General features: G+C 41.1%; 2 protein-coding genes across 13 annotated transcripts in view; one reads left to right on the top strand and one right to left on the bottom strand.

Annotated features, from left to right (window-relative positions):
* Window positions 1-24,681, top strand: part of wwox (WW domain containing oxidoreductase) — an 877,584-nt gene that overhangs the window by 587,723 nt on the left and 265,180 nt on the right. The window contains exon 9 of one of the 11 annotated variants that reach the window (XM_069902093.1): window positions 2,780-2,842. The exons of the other annotated variants lie outside the window; for them this stretch is intronic. Coding sequence (XP_069758194.1) covers window positions 2,780-2,827 — 48 coding nt within the window. The 3' untranslated portion in view covers window positions 2,828-2,842. Of the gene's footprint in view, window positions 1-2,779; window positions 2,843-24,681 lie in introns of those variants that run through there. 11 annotated transcript variants of the gene reach the window in all.
* LOC138744034 (uncharacterized) lies at window positions 3,452-20,257 on the bottom strand. 2 transcript variants are annotated; one of them, XM_069899541.1, is made up of 7 exons: window positions 20,166-20,257; window positions 18,613-18,824; window positions 5,022-5,198; window positions 4,773-4,930; window positions 4,422-4,568; window positions 4,117-4,302; window positions 3,452-3,913 (listed from the first exon to the last, which is right to left on the bottom strand). In XM_069899541.1, the coding sequence occupies exons 4-7, from the start codon at window positions 4,806-4,808 to the stop codon at window positions 3,629-3,631; spliced, it is 654 nt and encodes a 217-aa protein (XP_069755642.1). In that variant the 5' UTR covers window positions 4,809-4,930; window positions 5,022-5,198; window positions 18,613-18,824; window positions 20,166-20,257; the 3' UTR covers window positions 3,452-3,628. The 2 variants fall into 2 exon arrangements, 1 of the variants encoding a protein (XP_069755642.1); XR_011345217.1 differs by lacking the exons at window positions 18,613-18,824; window positions 20,166-20,257 and adding an exon at window positions 10,517-10,860 and having other exon boundaries at window positions 4,422-4,930.

Here is a 24,681-nt window from a genome sequence, read left to right as displayed (position 1 = left end):
AAGATCAGCTTAATGTTTGAGCATCAGGGTCTCCCATCTCTCATTCGAAGGATACTTTAATTGAAATATTCGATTTCTCAAAAGGGTGTGTTCGGTGGTTGGTTTTTCCAATTAAATGGTTTAGAATTTTGACCATGGTCTCAAAATAAGGGGCTACATACAATATGAGCATTGGGATTAGAAGAAATCTTGTGACAAAGTTCTTAGTGTTTGAATCTGCGATTGCTAAACTATTGAAACAGATATCAGTATATTTCTGGGAGCTGAGAACATAATTTTGCATACCTCTTTCAAATGTCCCCTCATTCTTCTACAATCCTCGGAGAAAAGCCCGAACATGTTTGACCTTTCCCAGCAACTCGGTTCCTCAAGTCCTAGAAAATCGTCTCTGCACTCTCATTGCGATAAAACCCTTTAACATTTCTTAAGCAGTAAATAATACAGTGACAAAATCTGCACATTGTTTGCTGAGAATTGGAAGGTGGATCATTTAATGTGTATTAATTTAGTGAGACTGATCGCTACAGCGATCCTATCAATCCTTCACCTATCATGTGAAAATCTGGAGAAAGCAGTGATTGTGGAATATAGAACAAACACAGAAAACTGTTTCTGTGGGTTCTGTAAATTTCACTTCTAATCTGAGGATCAGAAGAGGCAAAAGAAAAGAAGGAATTGAAAATAATCACCATAACTAGATGAAAGGAATTAGACTAAAATCTAACAAGTCCCTTAGACCTGACAGTCTTTATCTTAAGGTCTTAAAATAAGTGGAGAAAGTAAAGGCATTGATCGTGATCCTTCAAAGTTTTGAACCTCAGTCGTTGGAGCTGTGGCAGCATTGCGCTAACCGTGCCACCCTGTGCGCTAACCGGGGTGCCCTGTGTTTCATGTATGAGACTACTCGGATCGCTTTGCATTCCATTTTGAGTTAAATGAGATTCTGCTTTTCCATTCTGCTTAGTCGATGAGCTCTCATTCACTACATTTACTTCACTTGCCAGTTCCTCTGAAAACTTTCTCATCTCTTTCTGTATTGTTGGTCCCTTTGCCTGAGTAATTCATAAAGACTCTAAAAATTTGAGGGCCCAGCTTCTACTGCTTTAGAACATCACTAGTTACTGCCTACCAACCTGACAATTTCCATTTAACTTCACTCTTTGCTAATATTTACCTGTGCTCTGACCATTTTATATTGAAACTTAAATCCACAACCTTGGTGGAAATGTCGCCGCGACTGCCGTGACTGATGAGTCGCGGCAACTCGGGTGACTCGGGAGACCAAAAATGGCTTGCACTCTCACCAAGACGACGCCAGGGCGACGTTCGAGACGTCTCCAGACAAGGTGACAACTAATTCACCCAGAAGTCGCGGGGACGTCGCCGCGACATCTCTGGCAGTCGCGGCGATGTCTCCGAGATGTTTTCTCAGTTGCAGTAATGTCTCTGAGACGTCTTCTCAGTTGCGGTAATGTTTCTGAGACGTCGTCTCAGTTGCTGTGATGTCTCTGCGACATCTCCGGCAGTCTCTGTGACATTTCCACAACGTCACCGATAGGTCGCTATGGGTTTCCACAAGGTTGCGGAGACGGCGCCCTGACTTCTCCATGTCTATATATATCTAGATCTACAACTAGATCTATCATTCGCTTTTTAGATATCAGACAGTCAAGAACTCTCACCATGGACATCTGCAATGAGGCTGTTATGCTGTTGGAGCAGGATCCCTACTTGGAGGATGACCAGAAGGAGGCCTGATAGCTCTGGCCGTGAACAAGGCAAAGGCCAGTGCTAGGGATAGAGCCAGAAAGGGTGTCAGGAAGGCAAAGACAGTGTGGGTATGTGAGTGGCTCCTACAACGGCAACACCATGGCTGGTACGAGAAGCTGATGAAACAGCTGGAAGAGGGGAATGTGAGGTTCTTCAAGAATTTCCTGAGGGTGGATCCAGAGATATTCATGAAGCTGGTGGCTCACCTTACTCCCAGGATCCAGAAGCAAGACACTAACTTCAGGAAGGCCCTGCCCCCTGTTTGAAGGATGCCATCACTCTGAGGTTCCTTGCTACAGGAAACTCCTACAAGAGCTTGTCCTTTGGCTTCTGTGTGGCTATAAACACCATTGTCAGTATTGTCCCAGAGGTGTGCCAAGCCATCTATGATAAGTATCATGAGGAGGCCATCAAGTGTCGTGTCCATCTACACCAGAGGAGTGGAAGTGGCCAAGAGGTTTTCTGAGAAGTGGAACTTCCATCACGTCTGTGGTGCACTGGATGGGAAGCATGTCAGAATTATTGAACCTCCAGGGTCAGGCAGTGTCTACCACAACTACAAAGGCTACTTTTCCATCATCATGCTGGCGTTGGAAGATGCTGACTATAAGTTCATGAACCTCAATGTGGGGACTCCTGAGGCTGACTCAGATGCTGGCATCTTGAGGGACTGCAGTTTGTACAAGGCACTGGATGAAGGTCAGGCCAACCTGCTATCTCTTGAACCCTTTCTTGGTGGAGATCAAGATGTCCCCTACTTCTTGGTTGGTGATGATGCATTCGTCCTGAGGACATGAATGATGAAGCCCTACTCCAAGTGCCAGATGACCCATGCAGAGAGAATCTTCAACTACAAGCTGTCCAGCTTCAGGCTTATAGTGGAGAACAGCTTTGGCAAACAGGTGTGCAGCACTTTATTTTTTTCCTGCCACACAGACAGTCATATTTGCCAGATTGTCAACACAGCAAATATGATGTCTTTAATTTTACTTCTATTTTTTCTTTCCAGATTCAGATGCTTCCATACTATGACAATAATGTGCCCACAGACAGTTGAATAGGTGGTCCTTGCTGCCTGTACACTCCACAACATGGTGACAGACATCAGACTCTCAGCTGACAGAGAGGACCCACACACCCATGAAGTTGCCCCTGGAGAGTGGAGACAGCATACCAACCAATTGGAGGGGATGCAGAGAAGAGAAAGTAACATGCCGTCTGTTGCCAAGAATCAGAGAGAGTACCTGACCCAGTAATACTCTGGGGTTGGAGCTGTCCCCTGGCAAGACAAGATGGTGGGGCCTCTTCCAAGGCTGTACAAGGAGCAGCAGCAGCAGGAACAAGTACCAGATGATGAAGACCTTGACCGGGATGTACCTCACTTGGACCAGGAGTGAAGGACTATTTTCCATGCTGCATACTGTACTCGATGGAATTGTGTCATTGCATTAACAGTATGAAATTCTATTGGAATGTTTTATATATTGCCTTGATGTAAACTGTACTGTTTACATTTGTAAAATATTGCTTGTACTGTTCTCAATTGTAAATTTGATTGCAAATAATAAATTTATTCTTTAATATTGTTGCATTTTGTTGTTAAATTAAAAGTAGCATGAAACCACAAATTTAAAAGTCAAACTTTGTATTTTTATTATTGTGAAAAATAAAAACCTCACAACTTTGTACAGCAAATATCAAATACATTTTTCATGTGACAATAAAGGCACAGGAAACTTGGTACATCAGTACACAAGTGCAAAATGGTAGTGATACTCTCTCCAATGCATTGAACGTGGTTCAAACTTCCATGCAAGAAAATACAGACTTCTTTCTACCTAGTAACACACATTATGATTTATTCAGCCTCTGTGTCACTGGAATGTTTTATTTGTGGGAATGATACTGGAAATGAAACTCTTAGGGGGGTTGTGGTGAGGGTGGACCTGGAGGTGGTGTCAGAAACTTGGAATGAACCCTCACAGTCAATACTGGTGTTTAAAGCCCCACTCAACAGTACACTCAGGTTGCTTGTACCCCACATGTAGGGGGGGGACATCACCATCAACAAGCCTGTCCCCGCAGTGCTGCCACCAGACGATGCAATGTTCTGTCCATTCCTCCAGGACTGGTGGAACATGGGCTGTAGGAAAAGGAACATAATTATAGAAGGTAAAGAGGATGGCAGGAGGAAGAAAAAAAAAGAAAATTGTGATCTAAAAAAAGACAGTATTACAAGAAGAATGTCAAACATATTCATCATTATCTCTCAATGCAGTTTAAATATCCACTCACATGTATGGTAGTGACTTTAGGATCGCTGAGGAAATATTCTCCCCTTCCTACCTGTCGGTTTACTTGAGTCCCATTCTGCATCTGGTGCATCCCCTGGCTTGTTGCCTGCATTTGGTTGGACACTCCCTCTGGGTGCATTTGGTTGGATCTTCCCCCAGACTGCACTTGGTTGGACCTTCCCATGGACTGGTTCAGCCTGCTCTGCATAATCTGAGTCCCTTGACCACCACCATGGGCCTGCAAAAGAAATACACATCCTATAGAAATAGGACATTTTCAAAATAGCAATGTGAACTTGTGAACTATTTCAACAAAAGTCACAAATTTCAAAATTCTTCATATATTTTTTTACATACCTGATAATTCCTGACCAGGAACATGTCCTCCATACTACAGTTGTTAAATTGATGCTCTGGGACCTGGAGGATTTCTGTTTCAAGGAATCTCACATTTGACAAAGGCTGGTTGATGTTCCCCAGAAGATTCTGTACCCCGTCCAAAAGCTGCAACACACAGGCCAAGTGTAGGGAAATGGAGAAAGAAGATTTAAAAAAGGTGGACAAAAACATCAAAAAAAAGGATGGGGGAGGGATGCATCAGATGACAAGAAGATGACCATGCAAATCATATATAAATATGGCATTTCCAAAAAAGCAATCTGAACATCAATTCACACAAGATGACAATACACTTAGCATGGGTGTTACTTCTGCCTCGGAGACATCACCGCTTTCCTTCCGCATCTTCTTCTGCCACCAGCGGAACTGGTGCTTGTGCTTGGTCCAGGTCACGAAGAAGATTCCACACTTGACCCGACACTGATGGCGTCATCATCCTCTTCTCTGGAGTGGTGGCCTCTGCCAAACTGTAGAAGAAAATAGGAAAATGTAATTATGACACATGACACAGGACTGTATGTGGTATAAGAAAAAAGTAGAATTCATGTCTATACTTACTGAATGAGTCTCATGCGCGAGATGCCTATAACCCTCAATGTGCTTCCGCAGAAATTTGTACCTCTCTACAATGAAGGCTTCCTTGGCAGAGATGGTATGTGCAGGCTGCCCTGACTTCTTAGTTGTGTATCGGTTGGATCTTGTCCTCCTATTCCGCAGGTGCTAGGAACTGTGCATCTGAAAGAATAACAGTATTACAACAATTATATTACACATATTCATCGTTACTACTTTCGCTACATTTTTAACATATTTTTGCATGTATTTATTTTAATGCAATTAAATATAAATTCAATGCAATTTAAATATACACTCACATGTAGGTAGGGGCTTTTTGATCTCCTTGAAGATGTTCTGCATATCAACAAGGAAGGTTTCAACCGCTGCTTTCTTGTGTTGGTTATCTTTGTATCTTGCATGCGATTTATCGTAAAATTCCGGGTGATCCTCCCAGAAGTCAGCCATTGCCTCTTGATGCCCCTCTTTCCAATCGTATTGTTTTCTAGTCGGATCGTTGCTGGAACCATCTTCCTCATCTTCTCTAGCATCATCTGCTGCCTCAGCATCCACAAACTGCACAGAAGCTGCTACAACTGCTTCATCCTCCTTCTTCTTGTCCTTCTGGCCCCCACTGCCCTTGGGTGGCATGGTGGAAGGACAGTACTACTCTGGAGTTGGAGCTGTCCCCTGGCAAGACAAGATGGTGGGGCCTCTTCCAAGGTTGTACAAGGAGCAACAGCAGCAGGAACAAGTACCAGATGATGAAGACTTTGACCGGGATGTATCTGTGACTTGGACCAGGAGTGAAAGTGTCTCGATGATGCCAGCACGCCCACAGTCACGCGAACTTTAAGTCAAGCAGCATCATGGAGACATCGCCGCATCGTCGCCACAACGTCTCCTCAGTCTCCTTGGTCTCTGGCAGGTCTCGGAGACGTCGTGGACAAAATTAGTCTCCGGGACGTTGCCGCAACTGATGGAGACGTCGTGAAGACTGGAAAAAGTCTCCAAAAAAATCGAGCATGTTCGATTTTCCCGCGACTCTCCGGAACCAGTGGAGACTCGAGTCGCCACCAGGTCACCACCTAGTCTCCAGGCCAATGAGATAGGTCCTTTAGCCACTCTGTTTGTTGAACTGTCAAAGCACCTTATCAAATGATTTTTCTCTTTCATAAAATCATGTTAGCTTTGATGATACTGTAATTTTCTAAATATCCTGCTACTATTTTGTTTAGAATGGGTTCCAGCATTTTCCACAATGCCAGATGTTATGCTAATATTTTTGAACTACTGTATTTTTGAACTACCTTTTCATGAATCACATTTATGGTTTTCCAATCTGCTGGGCTCCTTGCTGATTCCAGGAAATTCAATCCTTTGGAATTCTCTACCAAAGAGAGTAGAGGTGGAGTCATTACATATACTCAACAGAGAGACAAATCTTCAGTCTACAAGGAAATTGAAGCTGATGGAGAATATACAGGAAAGTGAGACTAGGATATGACAAGACTATGATCTTGTTGAATGTTGGAGAAGGCTTGTGGTAATTTCTGCTCCTGTTTTCTAACATTAGACTGAAAGTTATGACCTTGCCATGTGTTTTACTCACCTCTTAACTTTATCGGCAATGAAATTTAAGAGAAAAAAAATTCTCTCAACATTTTATTAGGGAAGAAATTCATGATCAAGCGACCAAAGCTTATGACAGTATGCCCTGCAAATGAGACTATTTCTTTTACACCAAGGTTGATGTGGATGTTGAGACAGTAACAATGCAACAGTCATTATTTTCCATTCAATACAGCACTCAGTGTTTGACATCCACATCTGCTTCTCTCCATACAAATCTAGTTTTTGCCACTTTTTTATTGGTTGATCATTTCATGTTGTTTGGTTTGCATTCCCTCCCTGAAAAGTCTCACTCATCTGCAGTGAAGGATGCTTCAGTATGGTAAGTTGATTCAAACAACTTACAATAACATCATTTTCCTGACCCATTAACTCCCACGTTTGTGCTTTTAACTCGAGAGACCTGTGAAGGGAAGTTGATTTTAGCAAGTATCAGTTCAACCATTATCTAACACCATGTTCCTCCCACGACTACCAAGCATGGTTGACTCCACTGTTGATTGGTGGGAATTGAAAAAGAAGTAGTTTGAGACTGCCAAAATGTTTGGCCTGGAAGTCAGCCTGAATAAAACTGAGGTCCTCCATCAGCCAGCTCCCCACCATGACTACCAGCCCCCCCACATCTCCATCGGGCACACAAAACTCAAAACGGTCAACCAGTTTACCTATCTCGGCTGCACCATTTCATCGGATGCAAGGATCGACAACGAGATAGACAACAGACTCGCCAAGGCAAATAGCGCCTTTGGAAGACTACACAAAAGAGTCTGGAAAAACAACCAACTGAAAAACCTCACAAAGATAAGCGTATACAGAGCCGTTGTCATACCCATGCTCCTGTTCGGCTCCGAATCATGGGTCCTTTACCAGCATCACCTACGGCTCCTAGAACAATTCCACCAGCGTTGTCTCCGCTTCATCCTCAACATTCATTGGAGCGACTTCATCTCCAACATCGAAGTACTCGAGATGGCAGAGGTCGACAGCATCGAATCCACGCTGCTGAAGATCCAACTGCGCTGGGTAGGTCACGTCTCCAGAATGGAGAACCATCACCTTCCCAAGATCGTGTTATATGGCGAGCTCTCCACTGGCCACCGAGACAGAAGTGCAGCAAAGAAGATGTACAAGGACTGCCTAAAGAAAGCTCTTGGTGCCTGCCACATTGACCATTGCCAGTGGGCTGATATCGCCTCAAACCGTGCATCTTGGCGCCTCACAGTTCGGCGGGCAGCAACCTCCTTTGAAGAAGACCGCAGAGCCCACCTCACTGTCAAAAGACAAAGAAGGAAAAACCCAACACCCAACCCCAACCAACCAATTTTCCCTTGCAATCGCTGCAACCGTGTCTGCCTGTCCCGCATCGGACTTGTCAGCCACAAACGAGCCTGCAGCTGACATGGACATTATCCCTCCATAAATCTTCGTCCGTGAAGCCAAGCCAAAGAAAGAAAGTTTGAGGCCTAACTTCTTTAAGAGAAAACATCAAACTGACTAATTATTTTGTGTAGCTCATTCATGTGCCCGAATATGTCAAAATCTAACATACAAAGCCAGCAATTCCTGCATCCAATACTTTTTGAACCCATCATATATTACTTATAAAGTTGCAAGAGAATATAAGGTTTCTGATTTTAATTCAAGCAGAAATAACTTGTTCTGAGGATAAATTGAACCACAGATGTTCATGAGCTAGCAAGTGGCCATTCTCACTGTGTCATTCTAGTCTACAAGTTTTACCAATCAGGTCATAAGTAAATAATCAAGATGTTTCAGGATTGCTTGTGAAAAGGCACAAATTCTTGTTGTATTATCTCTTCTCTGAGTCGGGATTAAGCATAGACCAGAGTCACATGTGAGACCAATTTTGAATGTATATCTTGGAGAAACATTGGGAAGCTCTAACTAAATTGGTTCCTTTTTCAACAGACCTATCATATCCACCTTCTATCTTATTCATTCTATCGATTCTGCCCTTTTCCAGAAGAACATCTCATCTTTTTTTCAAATACTTAACCTGTAACATTTTACACTCTTCTACTTTGAGTGAAACAGTTATATCTTAAGCTTAAGTTTACTTGTCACCAAATACCTAGTACAAGTAGTGATTGAGGTTCTTCTGCGTGCTGATAACAGATTGTCTCGAACATTGAAACATCCAAGTAACGAGCATTGCAATGAAAAGAAAGATTAATTACCATCAAGCAAGGGCAGTATGATGGCACTGTTATGGGGCTCAATCTGGAGCCTGATGGCTGCAGGCAAGAAACCATCTTTAACCCCATGTTTACTTTCACACTCTTTAGCCTTTTCCCATGAGGAGAGGAGAGAGAAGAGAGCGTGTCCGGGTGTGATAAATCTTTGGCTGCGTTTCCTAGGCTTCCAGAGGTGTGGATGGAGTTCATGGAGGGACAAGGATGTTTTGCTATGTTCTGAGCTGCACTCAGCCCCTTCTGCAGCTCTCGTCCCACACTGTGATGTACCTAACAAGTCTGCTTTCGACGATGCGCCTGTAGAAGTTGTTAAATGACAAGGATTTTTGTCGAAGCTCCTTCATCTTCTCAGGAAGTAACCTTTCCTACTCGAGAAACCTGAATGGAAATTTTTAGGCTGGCTCCAGTGCACTTTTGAAGGAATGCTGCACTGTTGACTTCAAACAAATGCCCCATTGGGAAGGTGTAAAAGGTGAAGCATTATTCGAATGATAACCAAGAAATTATCTCCAGAGTCACAGCAATATTTATCTCTCAATTAAGGTCACAAAAACAATTATAGTTTGTGGGAAATATTTCATTTGCTCAAAAGTGCTTTGAGATGACCTGATATATGAAATGCAATTTTTTTGTATCTTGTCATTACCTTGATAAATTTTATGCATTTGAAAGACATGCATTGATGCAACACCTCATCATGTGCCTGAAAGCAGTTCAGGCCAAGACTTACTTGTCCTGCATATGTATTGTTTGTCTATATGTGTGTTGTGTCTGGTTATGTGAGTACACGTTTTGCTCCGAGGATCAGAGAACACTCTTTTGTCGAGCTGTACCTGTGCCGTCAGATGATAGTAAACTTGACGATTTGCAGTCTGCATTGTCTCCCCTGTGAGAAAGAGAAGTTGCCTGTGAAGGTGCAGGATGACTTTAAAAGAGCAATGTCATGAACTTGGCCTTCATTTCAGTTAAGGTAATTCTGATATTCAGACTTTTGCTGATTTGGGGTGGGGGGGGGGGTCTTATAAAATTAGTAACATCAGTGACAGGTTAGCAGTCAAATGCGCCTTCTATTCAGAATCATTATACCACACATGATAATTCTGACTTAACCCTCAGTAGAGGCACTGCTTGAGAGCATTGCCTTTGTACAATATTCTGTGTGTTAGTTCTTAAAACACTGTTCCAAACTTCAGACAGATTTTTTAAAACTTTATTTTCTTTGAATTAAGACTTGAATCGAATAGAATGGGTAAAGTCATAATTGTACAGACCTTTTTTTTTTACATTTTTCAAGGTGAATGTTGTTTAATAATTCCCTTTTTAATTCACATCTGTAACCCCCTGAGGAGGCCCCGACCATCATTATAATTTAAAAATTAGCAAGATTATCAAAACCTTCCTGTCTTGAGGTGTAAGTGCAAGATTGTGCTTCTCATGCTTTGAACTTTGTAATGGGCTTAAAATAAATGAAATTAGAATTAATGAAGCAAAATGACCATCAAAAAGCTACCTGACATTTGAATTGGCCATAATCGTGATAATGTCATTAGTACTGGAACTAATTGTAGTCATGCTGCCAAGCTCAAACTGAAAAACTGAAGAAAGCACACGGAAGGTTTCAGTCTCGGCCAAAATGTGTCAAGGATTACGTACTTGGGTTGCTGCATTGCTCTCTTGTAGGCTCATTGATTCAAAGCTCTTCAGCGTGCCTTCTTCCCATCAAAGATTAGCTGAGTGAGACTCAGGATTGCCAGTCTCATGATTCTGTTTCCTAAACTGAAGGATAGGTGAGTGGATATTAGGTGAGTGGGTAACAGGTGAGGGGATAATAGACAGAGGAGGAAGTGCAAAGACACTTGAAACACATGCCAATTTCAGTTGAAAATTGGAGGGATAAGAAAGGAAAGATGTCATCAAGCTGGAATGAGTGCAAAATGATTCACATAGAATTTACTGAGACTTATTGGCTCAAGTCAAGGAAAAGCTGAATCAGTTGAGCCCATCCCTAAAGAATAGGAGGATGGGGACGACATAAATGTGTACAGAATCATTAGGGTCAAAGATAAGGTCACAGTTTCTTCTCAAGAGTAGGAGAGCCTAAAACTAGAGGTCATAAAGATTTAATATGAGGACTGGGGACAAGGGAAGAATTAAAATAGACCAGATGTGCAACCTTGGGACACAGGAGGATAGTGTGTACTTGGAATGAGCTGCCAGAGGAAGTGATCGAGGTGGGTACAATTGCAACATGTAAAAGACATCTGGACAGTAAGTGGATTGGAAAGCGTTAATAGTAGGCAAACGGAAGCATGGACAAACTGAGCTGAAGGGCCTAGTTTTCATGTTCCCTCTATGGGGCACTTGGATTAAGATCCATCTGTGGTGCCTGAAGATGGTTCAGGAATCAGATACAGATTTTTCAATGCAAATTGGCTCTTCCAATGTTGAAACACCAACCTTTGGTATTTATTTGAGCCCCTCTTTTAACAGGGTTAAGTCATGGAACTTCTGGTCTTTTGGTTCATTCAGATTTGACTTAAATATTAACTGAGAGGAGTCAGTAATTTCAGCACCTGACTCCTCCTCATTTCTTCGTGTTAGCTCTTCACAAGAGCTTTCCCATCACCCCATCCTACAGCCTCTGATAATGTAACGAAAAATGGCTTGGCATTCTGGTGCAACAGGACCCACTCCTAACATCCGCCCCTAGCTTCTTAACTGCGTCTTCTAATGTAGCCTCCATCGCTCAAGAATTTTGGGAGTGCTACCTCTTTAAATAAATTTGGATCCTTTCCAGAGATGGCATAAAAATAACTTGTGAAACTTTGCTCCTTTGTCAAGTGAAATACTTTTCCCTTCCCACCTCTCAGAGAGTGGTTGATTTATAAGGAAAGACTGCAAAGGAAGGGATTTTTTTTGGTCATTGGTTCAGCTCAGTTTAACTATCTGAGGGCTGCAGCAGCTTTTTCCTTTCATTGCATTAGCACACTGCAAGCTTTTATCCAAATGGATACATTGTCATGGGATTAGAGAAGAAATTCTGCAATAAAATTCCAAATTGTGTGCATTTAGATTTCTTTATTTCTCGGTTTCCAGTTGCGAGTGCTCCTTAGGTAAAGCTTCTGTTCTGGGATGGTTTTCCCTTCTGCAGCAATATTGAGGCTCAGGATCAAGATGAAAGGGCCGGCAAACAGGAATAAGTGCCAGCACCCCCCTCCGCCCACCTCCCCTACCTCAATATCGTGCTGAGGTTTGAATCTGCATGCAGCTGTTCAGCCAGTAACATTAGGGATGTGTGTGTTTGCCCTTTCCAAAATCTACTGAGACTCGTATAGAATTTCGGAATTACTCCAGTTAAATCTGTCGAAAGATAAAAATGCAAAAGATTTCTCCCATTCCTTTCACCACCCGCCCTTGTGTCTGATGTGGGGAAAGGGAGGGGAATTGGACTAATTGGACAACCACTCAATGGCTCATTATGGGCTAAAAGATGCTCTCGTATGTTGGATTGTCCTCTTATTCCATCACATGGTCTAAAATAAATTGTTCAGATGAAGAAAACTTTATTTTTCAGCCACAATTTGTGCTGAATTATTCAGTCACATGAAATAGTAGAACTGAAATTTTCAGGTAGGTCAGGGAAATTATTATAAATTTGTGCTCAACTTTGATTCTCCATGTCTCTGAATAATTCTTTCATTATTATCGTGTTTATTTCATAAAGATTACAGAGGAGGGAAGACAACTTGTGTACATTTGTTCTGTGTTTTCTTTGGCTAGTGTTTTGTCTTTCTGCAGCATCCATGAGAAGAAAAGATAAATATCTAACATTTTGGGCCTGAGCCCTTCATCAAGATATGAGTAAAAAGTGGAAGGAAGGAGGGTAGGATGGGCAAGGGGAGGAGCAAGAGGTTATAGCTGGAAATGGGTGGGAGGGCAGAAGAGAAAAGTGCTGAGAGTCTAGCTCTGAATGGAGAAGGAGGGAGGTGGAGAGCTAGAAAAAAGGAAACAGAGGGTGAAGGAAAGGGGTGTGGGGGGGTGGGGAAGAGAGAGAGAGAAGGGGCTAATGGAGAAATCAGTGTCAATGCCATCTGTTTGGAGGGTTCCCAGACAGAGCACTAGGTGTTGTTCCTCCAGTTAGTGGTGACCTCGATTTGGCAGTGCATGAGGCCATGGACAAACACGTCGGCGTGGGAATGGGATGCGGAATTGAAATGTTTGACCACTGGGAGGTCCCTGTTATTGGGTTAGGGTTAGGTGTTCAGTGAAAGTCTGCCTCCAGCCTTTCCGATGTAGTGGAGGTCATATTGAGTGCACCAAATGCAGTCCTGCTGCATCATGTAGAAATCTTACACTTGTGCCTGTACCTCCTCCCTCACCAACATTTTGCTTCCACATGAAACAACACTACACTTGTAGATCTGCTAAGTTCATCTACTGCATCTGGGTCATGTGTTTTGGTTTCCTCTACATTGGATGGACTGGACTCAGGCTGGAAGATCATTTTGTTGAGCACCTTCGCTCTGTCCACTGCAATAGCAGGATCCTCACAGTGGCCAAGCATTTCATTTCCACACCCCATTCCCATTTGTCCATGGTCTCATGCAATGCCAAACCAAGGCCGCCCTGTAATTGGAGGAACAACACCTAATATTCCATCTGGGCAATTTGCAATCAGATGGTATTAACATTGACTTCTCCAGTTTCCATTAGGACCTTCCCTCCCTGCCTGTCTGTCTCTCCCTATTTCTCCATATGCTTTCCTCTCTCCATTCAGAGAGCTACCCCTCTCCTTACCCCTATTCTCATCTGCCCTCCCACCCATATCCACCTATGAACTCTTGGCTGTGGTCCTCACCCTCTCCCTTCCTCCCCTCACCTTTCTCTTCAGGTGCTTGTCTGCTTTTTGCTCATACCTCAATGAAGGGCTCAGTCCCAAAACATTGGTTACATATCTTATGGACTCTGCATGACCTGCTGAGTTTCTCCAGCACTTGAGTGTATTAAACTACAATCACAGTATCAGCAGACTTTGTTGTTTAACTTTTTGTCTTACTTAGCTGTGCTGGACTTGTCCCAGTAATCCAAGAGAAAAAAAAAAGTTCTTTGGGAATGAGGTTCTGTGTCCTTTTTGTGGGTGCTCAGTTCTGCACTGTCAATGAGAGATTAAGGCAAAGGGTTGCCTGCTGAAAAGGTTTTGTTTTTGACTCGGTATTTGCCTGAAGCCACAGTACAAATGCCTTAAAATAATGATGTGGGTAGGGAGGAGACATTTCAATGTGGCAAGACCTCCTAGTTTTGTGCAAACATTTTTGTTGGCAAGTGGAATGGGAACATTTTGTCCAAAGTAACATTTTCTTGGATATAACCTGTGCTGTTGTTAAAAATCTCTAACAATGGTCCAAATGATGTTCAATGGAGCTGCTCCTGGTGACTGCCACCAAACAGCATGTGCAAGCATTTAAGTTCAAGTTTATTTGTCAAAAACAATACCGAGTAAGAAGAATTCTTCTGCAAACAGAATTTTATCTCTAATGCAGCTGTGTAAAGAGTACCATTTCCAGAGTACTGGATTACAATGCAAAGGAAGATTGGTTAACTGCAAGCAAGGGATCGTGAGAGCACAGTTTTTGCGGTTCACGTCTGCGGTGAAGAAACCGGCTTTAAGCATGTTGGCGTATGCTTTCACGTTCCCGTGCCCTCTGCCCAATGGGGAGAGGGAGAAGAAAGTGTGTCTGGAGTGTGATGAGTTTCTAGTATGCTCGCTGCCTTGCAGTGGGAGATGTAGATGGTGTCGGAGTGGAGGGAAGTTTGCGGTATGTTCTGAGCTTCTTCTGCAGTTCCCATTACCACAATGTTCATTAAAAAGAAAAGAAAACCAAGTTATATTTGCTTATTATCCAACTTTCTAATGTCATCAACTTGCATGAACCTGTTTCCTGTCATGAATTCCATTTACTCTTGTCTTGGATCCTTCTCAGAAAGTGAGGGGATTATACTCATGAACAAATGATTGTCTAGTTAATCTTCTCATGACAGTGCAGTTTAAGGGAGGGATATTGGGATCTTCAATAACACCTGTTTAAATATTTCTTAATAGCCCAGATTCTCTTTTTTTGGGGTAACCTAGTCCTCCAGAAGGTAGAAGAATATTTCTCTCCAGAAGACCGATGCAAACCTCAGGTTTTGTCTATTGAACTGCTAAAGGTGAGTACCCAGAGTATCTTGTATGTTGGAAATCATCTGCACCAATTAACCATATAACCATTTACGGAGCGGAAACAGGCCACGTTGGCCTTGCGAGTCTGCACCGGTTCACTGATTTTGTGCGCCCTCTTCAGGCATTGGTGATTTTAAGTGGAATGTATCTTTGAGAATTTTAACATCTATCCATAGGTCCTCTGTACTTTGGATGTGAAATCTCATATTAAAATATTCAAAAACATTGGCTTTGTGGGAGAAGCCAATGAGTGGCCGTGGACAATAGTATCTCAAACTGGAGGCCTTGGACTAGTGGTGTGCTGCAGGGATCGGTGCTGCGCCCAGCATAGTTTGTCATCTAGATCCACAATCTGGACAACAATGTGGTGATTGGATCAGCAAGTTTGCAGACAATACTCAGATCAGAAGCGTTGTGAACGGCAAGGAAGGTTTTCAAATTAATGAGCAAAAGTATCTGATAATATGTTAGCTGATTAGTGTAATGGTCCTGACAGTTCATGTTCCATTTATCAGTTGTACTTGCAGATTTGACTGATGTCTTCATTGATTCAGTGTAGTCCTTTTGTTTCTGCATCGAAAATGGATTTGGAGTCATTTTCCTCATTAAATTAACTTGGCAAACAGCACCTTACAGGCATGAATCAAGACTTGCACCACCAGGTTCAGGAACAGCATCGCAAGATCTTTTTTTAATTCCTCTGGCCACTCTAAAGCCACCAAAATAGTTGCTTGAAGAATATGGTAGAGCAAGTAATTCAAGAAAAATAAGTGTCATCAGCCTCCAAATGAACTTGTGAATGAACGTGGATCAATGATGTCGTTCTGTTATAAATTTTCCACTTCTTCTTTGGCTTGGCTTCGCGGACGAAGATTTATGGGGGGGTAAAGTCCACGTCAGCTGCAGGCTCGTTTGTGGCTGACAAGTCCGATGCGGGACAGGCAGACACGGTTGCAGGGGAAAATTGGTGGGTTGAAGCAACAAATTTAATGCGCTCCACAGTAGAATGGCCCTGTGATTATTTAACCTGGCATTTTCTAGCCACTTGCCAATCATCCTGGGCCATTGGCATTTTCTGAGCCCGCTGAAACCTAGAATGTTTGCCAAACTAAACTTTCAACCTTCTGTGTGTCACTCTGTAGTCTTTGAAGTACAGGAGCTGGTGATCACATGGCCAGCCAGAGGGTTGCTATGGTGGTCTTTTGCTAATGTCTCTCAGCTCTGTCCATTTTTGGGACCGAGAGGGGTCTCATTCCCCAACACCTGAAAAGAGACAATATAAGTTCACGGGGGTTCCTATTTTTATCATCTGAACAGAGGTGTAAGTGTGCTAAACTTTATCAAAGTGCATGTTTAAAAAAAACCTCCGCCTTGTTGCCTAGTATTTTTGGCAGATAATTATAGGGCGACATGAATCATCCTGCTGCCCCACTTTATCCCACCTCCATCCTTGAAGTCACAGACTGAGGCTGAGACACACTGAAAGGATGGGGTTACCCTTAGCTCAAGGTCACTCACTTTTTAGCCATCCATTCAATATCCGATCCAAGAATGATAGAAAAATTGGGAAGATATTCCCTTGATTTTGCTAGATGTGTTCTTCCTGATGATATATTTCACTCATTAAGGAAATGCTATTGAAGTCACCTTCAGAGAAAAAGCCTGTAACATTACTTTACTTCAGGCTGGACTGTTTTCACTATTATCCTCAGATCAATCCAAGGAGCTCAGCTCAAAGAGAGGAATAAACTGACTAACATCGTTACCTGTATCTATTCCATCCAAAGCAAAATGTAAAACATTAACTTGTGACTGACAAAAAAGATTATGAAAAGATATCTGAGAGTTTTAGACAATGATTAATTTTGAACAGAAGGTGAGGGAAGAAGAATTGATGTCTGGAACCACTGTGTGGGTTACAAGGAAACATTTTTTTTTCCACGAGAATTTTCCATTGAGATTCTAAAGGGAAGCTGTCTGGTTTATTGCTTTTTAAATATGGGAAAACAACTTTGATTGCTTTTCTGCAATATTTAGTCTCATTGCATCTTTATAACTCAAGAGTCCATTCATATCCGTATAATTTTGTGAAGCCCCTGTGTCTTTTATTTTAGTTCATCCTCTCAGATCAATCTCTTTCATCAGGCTTCTTGTCATTTTGGTAACCTCAGCTGAACTGGGTTTGTAACCAGTCAGAACCATGAAGGTAGGACTGAGGAATGGGACCATCCAATGTGGCTCCATTTTGGGGGCAGAATCGACACGATGGGATCTGTAGGATCTGCTAGGATCTGTAAATTGAGTTGAGTTTGCTGGTTTTATGGAATCACTGATACCATTAATGAATTTGAAATGATCACCAAAAGAAGAATGTGTTCACTACAATTCACACAGACATTTCATGTGACTGATAATTTGCAGTTGTATTGAGACCAGAGTATACACCCTATAGCCACAGCTAAAACAGTCCAGGTGTCTTTATATTATTGCCCAGCTTTAAGACATATCAAACTTGTGAGACGTGATTCATTCTTTTGTGGAAGGGATCTATTTATTTCAGTTAATTAATGTTTAAATTCTGATGACTGATGATACAGTAAAGGGAGTTACCGAACCCAGGAACATAGGGAGGATGCAGAAGTAACATCTGCACATAAAGGCATTAACCCAAGAGATTTCATAAATTATGTTGTTTCAGCTGTGTTGATGCTTCCAGTTCCCTTCTTACTGCTGGATTCAGTTTTCCAGAAAGCTGGATGCTCGTACTTACAGTGTCAGCACTTGCTGGTATTTTGGTCAGCTTCCTTGTACTGTCTCAAGGTAATGGGTGAATTTCTGATCACTAAGTTAAGAGAAGTGCAATCCTGAATTTATGCAGAGACAACGATGGTGAATATTTGTAGCTGTGAACCCACCAATTCTACAACATGGAGATCATTCAATTCTATTTTCCATGTTTCACAGTAGATAACAGGGTGCTCATTAACCAGGTGGAAAAGCCTGATATAAAAGATCAGATGATTGGTATGGGCAGTGATAGGAGTGGTTGTATGGTTGAGCATGAGATAAGGATGTCAGTAAATAACACAGAGTGGGGTGCTTGTCAGAGTGGGTGGGGGAGAGACACAAGTGGGTGGGGGAAGATCATGCGGTGGTGCAGAGGGTCGGATTGTACTGGGGCTGAAGACGAGGTAACAATGGGGTGGAGAAAGATACCATTGAGGAATAGGGCAACAAGTTTTGTGAAGGGTAAGATTGTTGTGGTGAGCTGGATAGGGAGAGTTGATGGGGGCGGAAGGAAACCGCAATAACAATAATGAGTTTCAGTGCATTGTACATCATATGCCCCAATTTTTTTTTTTACTGGCTGCAGCCAAAAAGGTACTTCATAAAAAAACTACAATGGTACAGGTAGTCCCTGACTTACAACCGTGTTCTGTTCTGACTGACCGGTTGTAGCTCGAAATGGACGCAAGTCAGAAGAAAGTATGTTAGTATGGAATGTTGAAGTTGTAAATTGGTTGATTACCTTCATTTTCAACTCCAAATCGAGCGTCAGCAGGGGATCTATCAGCAGGCGATGGGTTTTTCCTCTTGCTTGTCATCTTCTGTGGCGAGCTTACCGCGCAGCTGGTATTTTTTTTTCAGTCGTATGTACAGATGGTTGTAACTCTCATAAGTGGCTTAATGGAAGGTCGTTCCTTCACATTTTTCATCATCCTCCCGCTTCTCCCTTCTCTTCTGTTTATCATTGGGCAGGGAAGGGTGAAAAATAAACCACATTTACTTTCCTGACTGCCCTAGACCCAAATGGAAATTAGATAAAGAACTAAAGCCAGCAGGGAATGAGTGTCTATATTCAAATGGTCTCTGATACCATGGCTAAGAAAAAAATGCTTGTCAATGAAGGATAAATCTCTCTCTTCTTCCTACTCCCCTTCTTGATTTATGCACTTCATGCCTAAGCCAATGCATTTTAAATATTAGCAGAATTAAGAGGAAAAACTGAGATGGAAAATGAAGTTCATCTTAATTGTATGAGCCATTTTTTCAACAGGGCATGATCTGTGCAATTCTTTCTTCATATGAGAGTTGATATAAATGTTAAGCCACACTTTTAAATAATTAACATAATACCGGCTTTAAGACATGTCATATGCAAATTGACTGTCAGAAAATTGATAGCATATGATGGGAAATGTTGTTAAGAGTGAATGTGTAGCCAGGAGTATCTGTGCTGCCATACAACTAAAAGAAAACTTGAGAATACCTGAACTCAGCAATAAAAACATAGAAAATTCCAAAATTGTTTCTGTATCTGAAGGACAAGTTAAGGTCACTGGTCAAGATTGTTTGTTTATCTTAAGCAATTGTTAACGGCTAGATTATTAATTTGCCCTTTTATCGATGCTAATCAATCTGCTGTATATTGCTAGTTTGTTCCCTTAGTTTTAATTGTTTTTTTTTTCTTTTATAAAACTTTACAATGGGCTGTGAACATATGAACCACTGGAGTAAAATGTGGGATCAATGCAGTTTTCCAAATAGTTGAAGCAGAAACATATATAAATGGGGAACATAATTGTTGAAATTATTGTGGCATGAATGTGGAAGAAATATCAGATATGTATGACTCTTTTTAATGCCTAATGTATATTTGCTTCTAAATTCATTCATAGCAGGTTGTATTACATGTGGTCTGTGGTAGCGTCAGTACGTTGGTCTCTGCCTCTGAGGTGCATCCCATCGAAGTCAATAGACCGAGTTTCAAAGACAGAGAATAGAGTGGTGTCAGCACTTTATTCTCAGTTCATGCAAAGAATTGGGATATGAATTTTGAGGCCACACAGTTTAAATCAGTAATATTTCTATTATATTTCAATAAATTTGTTTTCTTTCCTTAAGTGACTACTTATATTTGCCCTTGACTTTTGTGCATTAAAATTATTAGGAACAGTTAACACTGCCATTTCTTGGAAAAAGATAAAACCTACATTTTCAAATACTTTAAAAATAGATCACAGTAACATCGACAAAATTAATTAAAAGATCAGTGGCATTAATGCATTTGATAAGACTGACCTTTACAGTGGTCTCCTATTATACATCATCTTTGATTTATGCATTCCAGCGCTGAGCTCAAAACTAATTGTATAGTTTGTGTTGAACCAGTTTTGTGAAATTTCATCCAAATTTAATGGGGTTACCTTCAATGGGAAGCAATGCACAACAGAAATTGACCTTGAAATTGGTTTATTCAAACACGTCAAAATATGGAAATACAGAAGAAAAGAATGGTAGCAGAAGCTATGAAATTGCAGACTTTGTTATATTTCTGTAAAGCGGTTGCAGGAATACTAAGTTAACCTATATTATTAATGCGTGTAGCTACAGAGGATAGTGGGGAAGTGCTCCATGTTGATTATTTCTTCATTTTGTTGATACAAGTTCCCACAGCTTCTGCTCAAAGCCCCTGAGACAGACTCCAGCAGTAACTCTTCAGTAACTGCATCATTACTGGGCACAAAAAAAAGCAAGTCCTGTTGTTTTCATGTCAATAGCGGATGAAAACGTTATTCGATTCAAGAGCACCAAGAGTTCTGTATTCATCAGGGACATGCAGATAGATTTATGAAATGAACCATTTCAAATGCCATTATCTTCCCACGGTGAGGTACACCTTTCATAAATCACAGCAAGCTATGGAAAATATAACATTTCAGAGCTTAAAATCTCGTCTGCATCCTGCAAACTGTAGTCTTAAATATTGCAGGGATGAATGAGGGAAGTAATTTGCAACTTACAGATGTTGACAATGTGTGTCTGGTTTGCTTATTTATTTAATCTTCAGCCACTTTTCCCCTTGAATCCAATTCATTCAAGGGATTGTGGATATTAGTTACGTGGATCACCAAGGCCAAAACAGAAATAATAATTTTTTTAAAATTTAAATTGAGACATACACCCAATTCACCTCCAACCCCCGGTACATTTTGAATGGTGGAAGGAAACTGGACCCCCCGGGCAAAACCCACTCAGACAAGGGGAGAACGTACAAACTCCTAACAGACAACATGGGATTCGAATCCCGATCGCTGGCAGTGTAAAGTACTTGTGCTGACCACTACGTCAATCGTACCATCTGTTATTTCAGCAAATGGCTTAGCACAATGAACGGTTTATAATTTTTTATTTCTACATCATGGTCAAAAATGGTTCAGGAGTACACAGAATTTCAAAGACAGGAATATTCTGCATTGGATTGGCATTCCTGCTGGATTTTATTGGTTTTACTGAACTAAGCTTGAAGTCATGCTTTTGGAGAATAAAACCGTGGATGTAGGTCTTGGGTTACTTCAAACCATATTGAGGAGCGATGTAATTATTTGTATGTACATTCCTGTTTCCTTATGATTATGTCAACACAATTGCCTCGCTGTGTCCAGGTTATGTTGGAGCAGTTTGCCACCAGCAAGGTTGCCCTTTCTTATACTGTCTTCAAAACTTAAAAGCCTGTCAATTTTTGGATAGTGGCAGTCCATCTTTACGTCCATGGAGGAGGGATGTAGTGAATAATATTGTTGAGAGAGAATGGCTCACATTCCTTGCCTCAATGGTCTGGGAGTAAAGTCAACTGGGCAAATAAAGTCCATGTTCACCCCACGTACATCTCGAGAGGCCAAGGTGCTGCAAGAAGCGCTGACAATTACTGTGAATGTTGCAGGAGAGGAAAAATAAAATGGGAGTAGCTGTTGGTGTTTCTGCACATGTTGGGCTGTCACGTCCATCCAGATCCCTTCAGTGCAGCCATCATCCCAACCATTTGGTGTGGGGATTTAAAGGCTTTGTGTCCAAGGCAAAGAAGTGTCTCAAGAGAATTGGGGGAAATATTGATCCATTGTTACAGTCTTTCCAATGGCTGCCTATGTTTGTGGTTGCATCAAGCTGTGTGTTGGCCTCGAGTGTAGAAAAGAATGACTCACTCCTTACAGATGGTGTTGCAAAGAATCTGACCACATTGGGTTTTTTTCTTTTTTATAGATTTTATTTTCCATTTGCATCAGCATATGTTTCTTCATCTTGAACAATACACATTACAATAGAAGTGATGTAAAATGATACATAATTTTGTTTTATTCCCCCTCCCCCAAAAAGAAAGAAAAGAAAGGAAGAAAGAAAGCACAAAAGAAAAAGGAGTGGATTTTTTGAAGAGCTTACATAAACCAACACATTATAACATATCCAAATACATAAATCTTATGTTTTAAATCAGCTCTAAATGTTAAATTTCAATATATCTAATATTACTCCTAATTAATCATATATCTATTAAGAATCTCACAACTCTTCCATCATCCAATTTAATTCCATGTTAAATCAATTCTCTAAAGTAAAGTAAAACATCAATGTAATCAATATAACTCCATTCATAAACATATATTTAATATTGATAATAAACTCCCTCTATAACACTAAGGAATATAGCACCACTCCCCTCTATAGCACTAAGGAATATAGCACCACTCCCCTCTATAGCACTAAGGAATATAGCACCACTCCCCTCTATAGCACTAAGGAATATAGCACCACTCCCCTCTATAGCACTAAGGAATATAGCACCTCTCCCCTCTATAGCACTAAGGAATATAGCACCATTCCCTCTATCATACAAGTTGTGGTTCATTGCCACAAACAAGCCCTTAAACAGCGGCTGACGGACTCCGGCACCTTTCCCTCCCAAATATTACATCAGAACAAAGTCTCTCATTTACTAGTCCATTGCCCTATTCCAAATAGTTCCCTCTCATTTACTCAGCCTATTAAAAGGCAAAGTTTCCACCAAATCTGATTTGATTACGGCCGTGGTCTGAGAGTTCTATGCACTTTTCAATTTCAATTGGACCTCTTATATTTTAAATCAATTCTAAATGTTAAATTCCAATTTATCTAACATTAATCCTAATTAATCATATATCCATTAAAAATCTCACATCTCTCCAACATCCAATTTAAATTCGGTATTGAATCAATTCTCTAAAGTAAAATAAAACATCAATACAACTCCATTCATAGATTCATAGATAGTGGAACTTCCTATCTGACCACATTGTTGTCGAACATTTAAGCTGTGTTGTACCACCTGTCTGTGCAGAAAAACACCTTTGTCCACAAATCAATCCGGTATTGGTCTACAAAGAATGACTTCAAGGTCCTTTGAGAAAAGGAGCTGGTGGATTCTGTCAGGTTGGTCCTGAGTAAACTGTCAATCATTTACTGCAATGCCTTAGCCAAAACATTCAAGTTAAGCACCAAGAATTGGTTTGGTTGATAGAGAAGTGCCCTCCATTACATACTTCATTCACAGCCAGAATGTGAGCTCCACTTATAGAATCTGATATCAGGAGTGAACTTGCCTCCCTTTGTTGTCGATATTGGATGTTTTCAAAACAATATTCTCCAATACAAGCCAGCAATCTTATCCTTTATTCTGCATGGTTTCCAGGGCTGAGAACCAAGCTGGAAGTTTGCCAGATCAGAACTCTGTAGTTTCAATATACCAGCTTCAGACGAGTAGCCCTTTGATTTGAAGTAGAATTGTTTTAGTTATATTCCTGTGTGGGGCCTATTGTCAGCAATTTATCAACTACTTTTGTCGCCCATTCCTCTCATCCAATCTGCCAAAACTAACATGCGCTTTTCTTTTCTGTTAAAGTTCTGCCAACATTAAAATTTACAAAATCACCGAGAAGGTCAGCACAGAAGGAAACGGTTTAGCCATTGGTTGTGTGCTGACCGTTTTGAAGAATGATTAATTATAGATCAGATCCGAATCGGTAGAGACCCCAGCACTAATTCCAGAAGTACTGTGCTCAAAACATCCCACTAACTTGTCAGCCGCTCCTTAAATTGTAACCATTGCTGCTTTTTCTTAGCTAGTTCAAGTTTTATCCAGGATATCCGAACTTTTAAATGTACCTCAGCCTTTTATTTGCAGGTATATTAAGGGGATATCCAAAATATCTGTTGGAACTTTAATGCATTTTTTTTCTTTTAATCGGTTTCTTTAATTTGGAGATTATGGTTTTGAGTATGGATTAATGCTTAATGTTCATTGCTATGTCCTTATATTAGGTCTTAAACACTTGTTCTCTCTTAATGATTTGCCTAAAACTATCCTTCGTAATCTTGAATTTGACTCTTTTAAAGTTGCAGTGTTTTGTGATATATTTTCTCCAAAATTGTATTGCATTAATGTAATTTTCACTCTGAACTGCAAAAACTCATGCACTGAATGTACCGATAGGTTCACTGATCAATGACTCAAGATGTGAGTTACTTGTTCTGGCGACTCTACTGCACTAGAATACATAAATTCCCACTTTATGCAAGATTAACTAAAATTCTCCATCCCTTTCAACTCTTTTGTTTCCATTAAGCATGGATACCTGGATAGATTATAACATAGCAAAAGTGAAGATAGCAGAAGGAAGTTCTTTAGATGAGGCACTGTACTGCTCAATCCTCAACAAAGGCCTACAAGATCTGATAACTCTTGTGATATCTGATCACAACTTTTGGTTTCTCTCCCTTTCAGGAA

The sequence above is a fragment of the Narcine bancroftii genome, chromosome 10, assembly GCF_036971445.1.
Source record: "Narcine bancroftii isolate sNarBan1 chromosome 10, sNarBan1.hap1, whole genome shotgun sequence".
NCBI classification, from domain to species: domain Eukaryota; kingdom Metazoa; phylum Chordata; class Chondrichthyes; order Torpediniformes; family Narcinidae; genus Narcine; species Narcine bancroftii.
The sequence above is the reverse complement of the archived record's forward strand: the minus strand, read 5'-3'. Positions and strand labels throughout refer to the sequence as shown.

What these genes read in the sequence shown, in the direction of transcription:
- LOC138744034 (XM_069899541.1), bottom strand. Translation starts at nt 4,808, where the DNA reads ATGCGGAAGGAAAGCGGTGATGTCTCCGAGGCAGAA. An exon ending in TCCTGGTCAGGAATTATCAG is followed by an intron (nt 4,303 to 4,421) that starts GTATGTAAAAAA and finishes TTTCTTTTGCAG; the next exon opens with GCCCATGGTGGTGGTCAAGG. An exon ending in GGACTCAAGTAAACCGACAG is followed by an intron (nt 3,914 to 4,116) that starts GTAGGAAGGGGA and finishes CTTTTCCTACAG; the next exon opens with CCCATGTTCCACCAGTCCTG.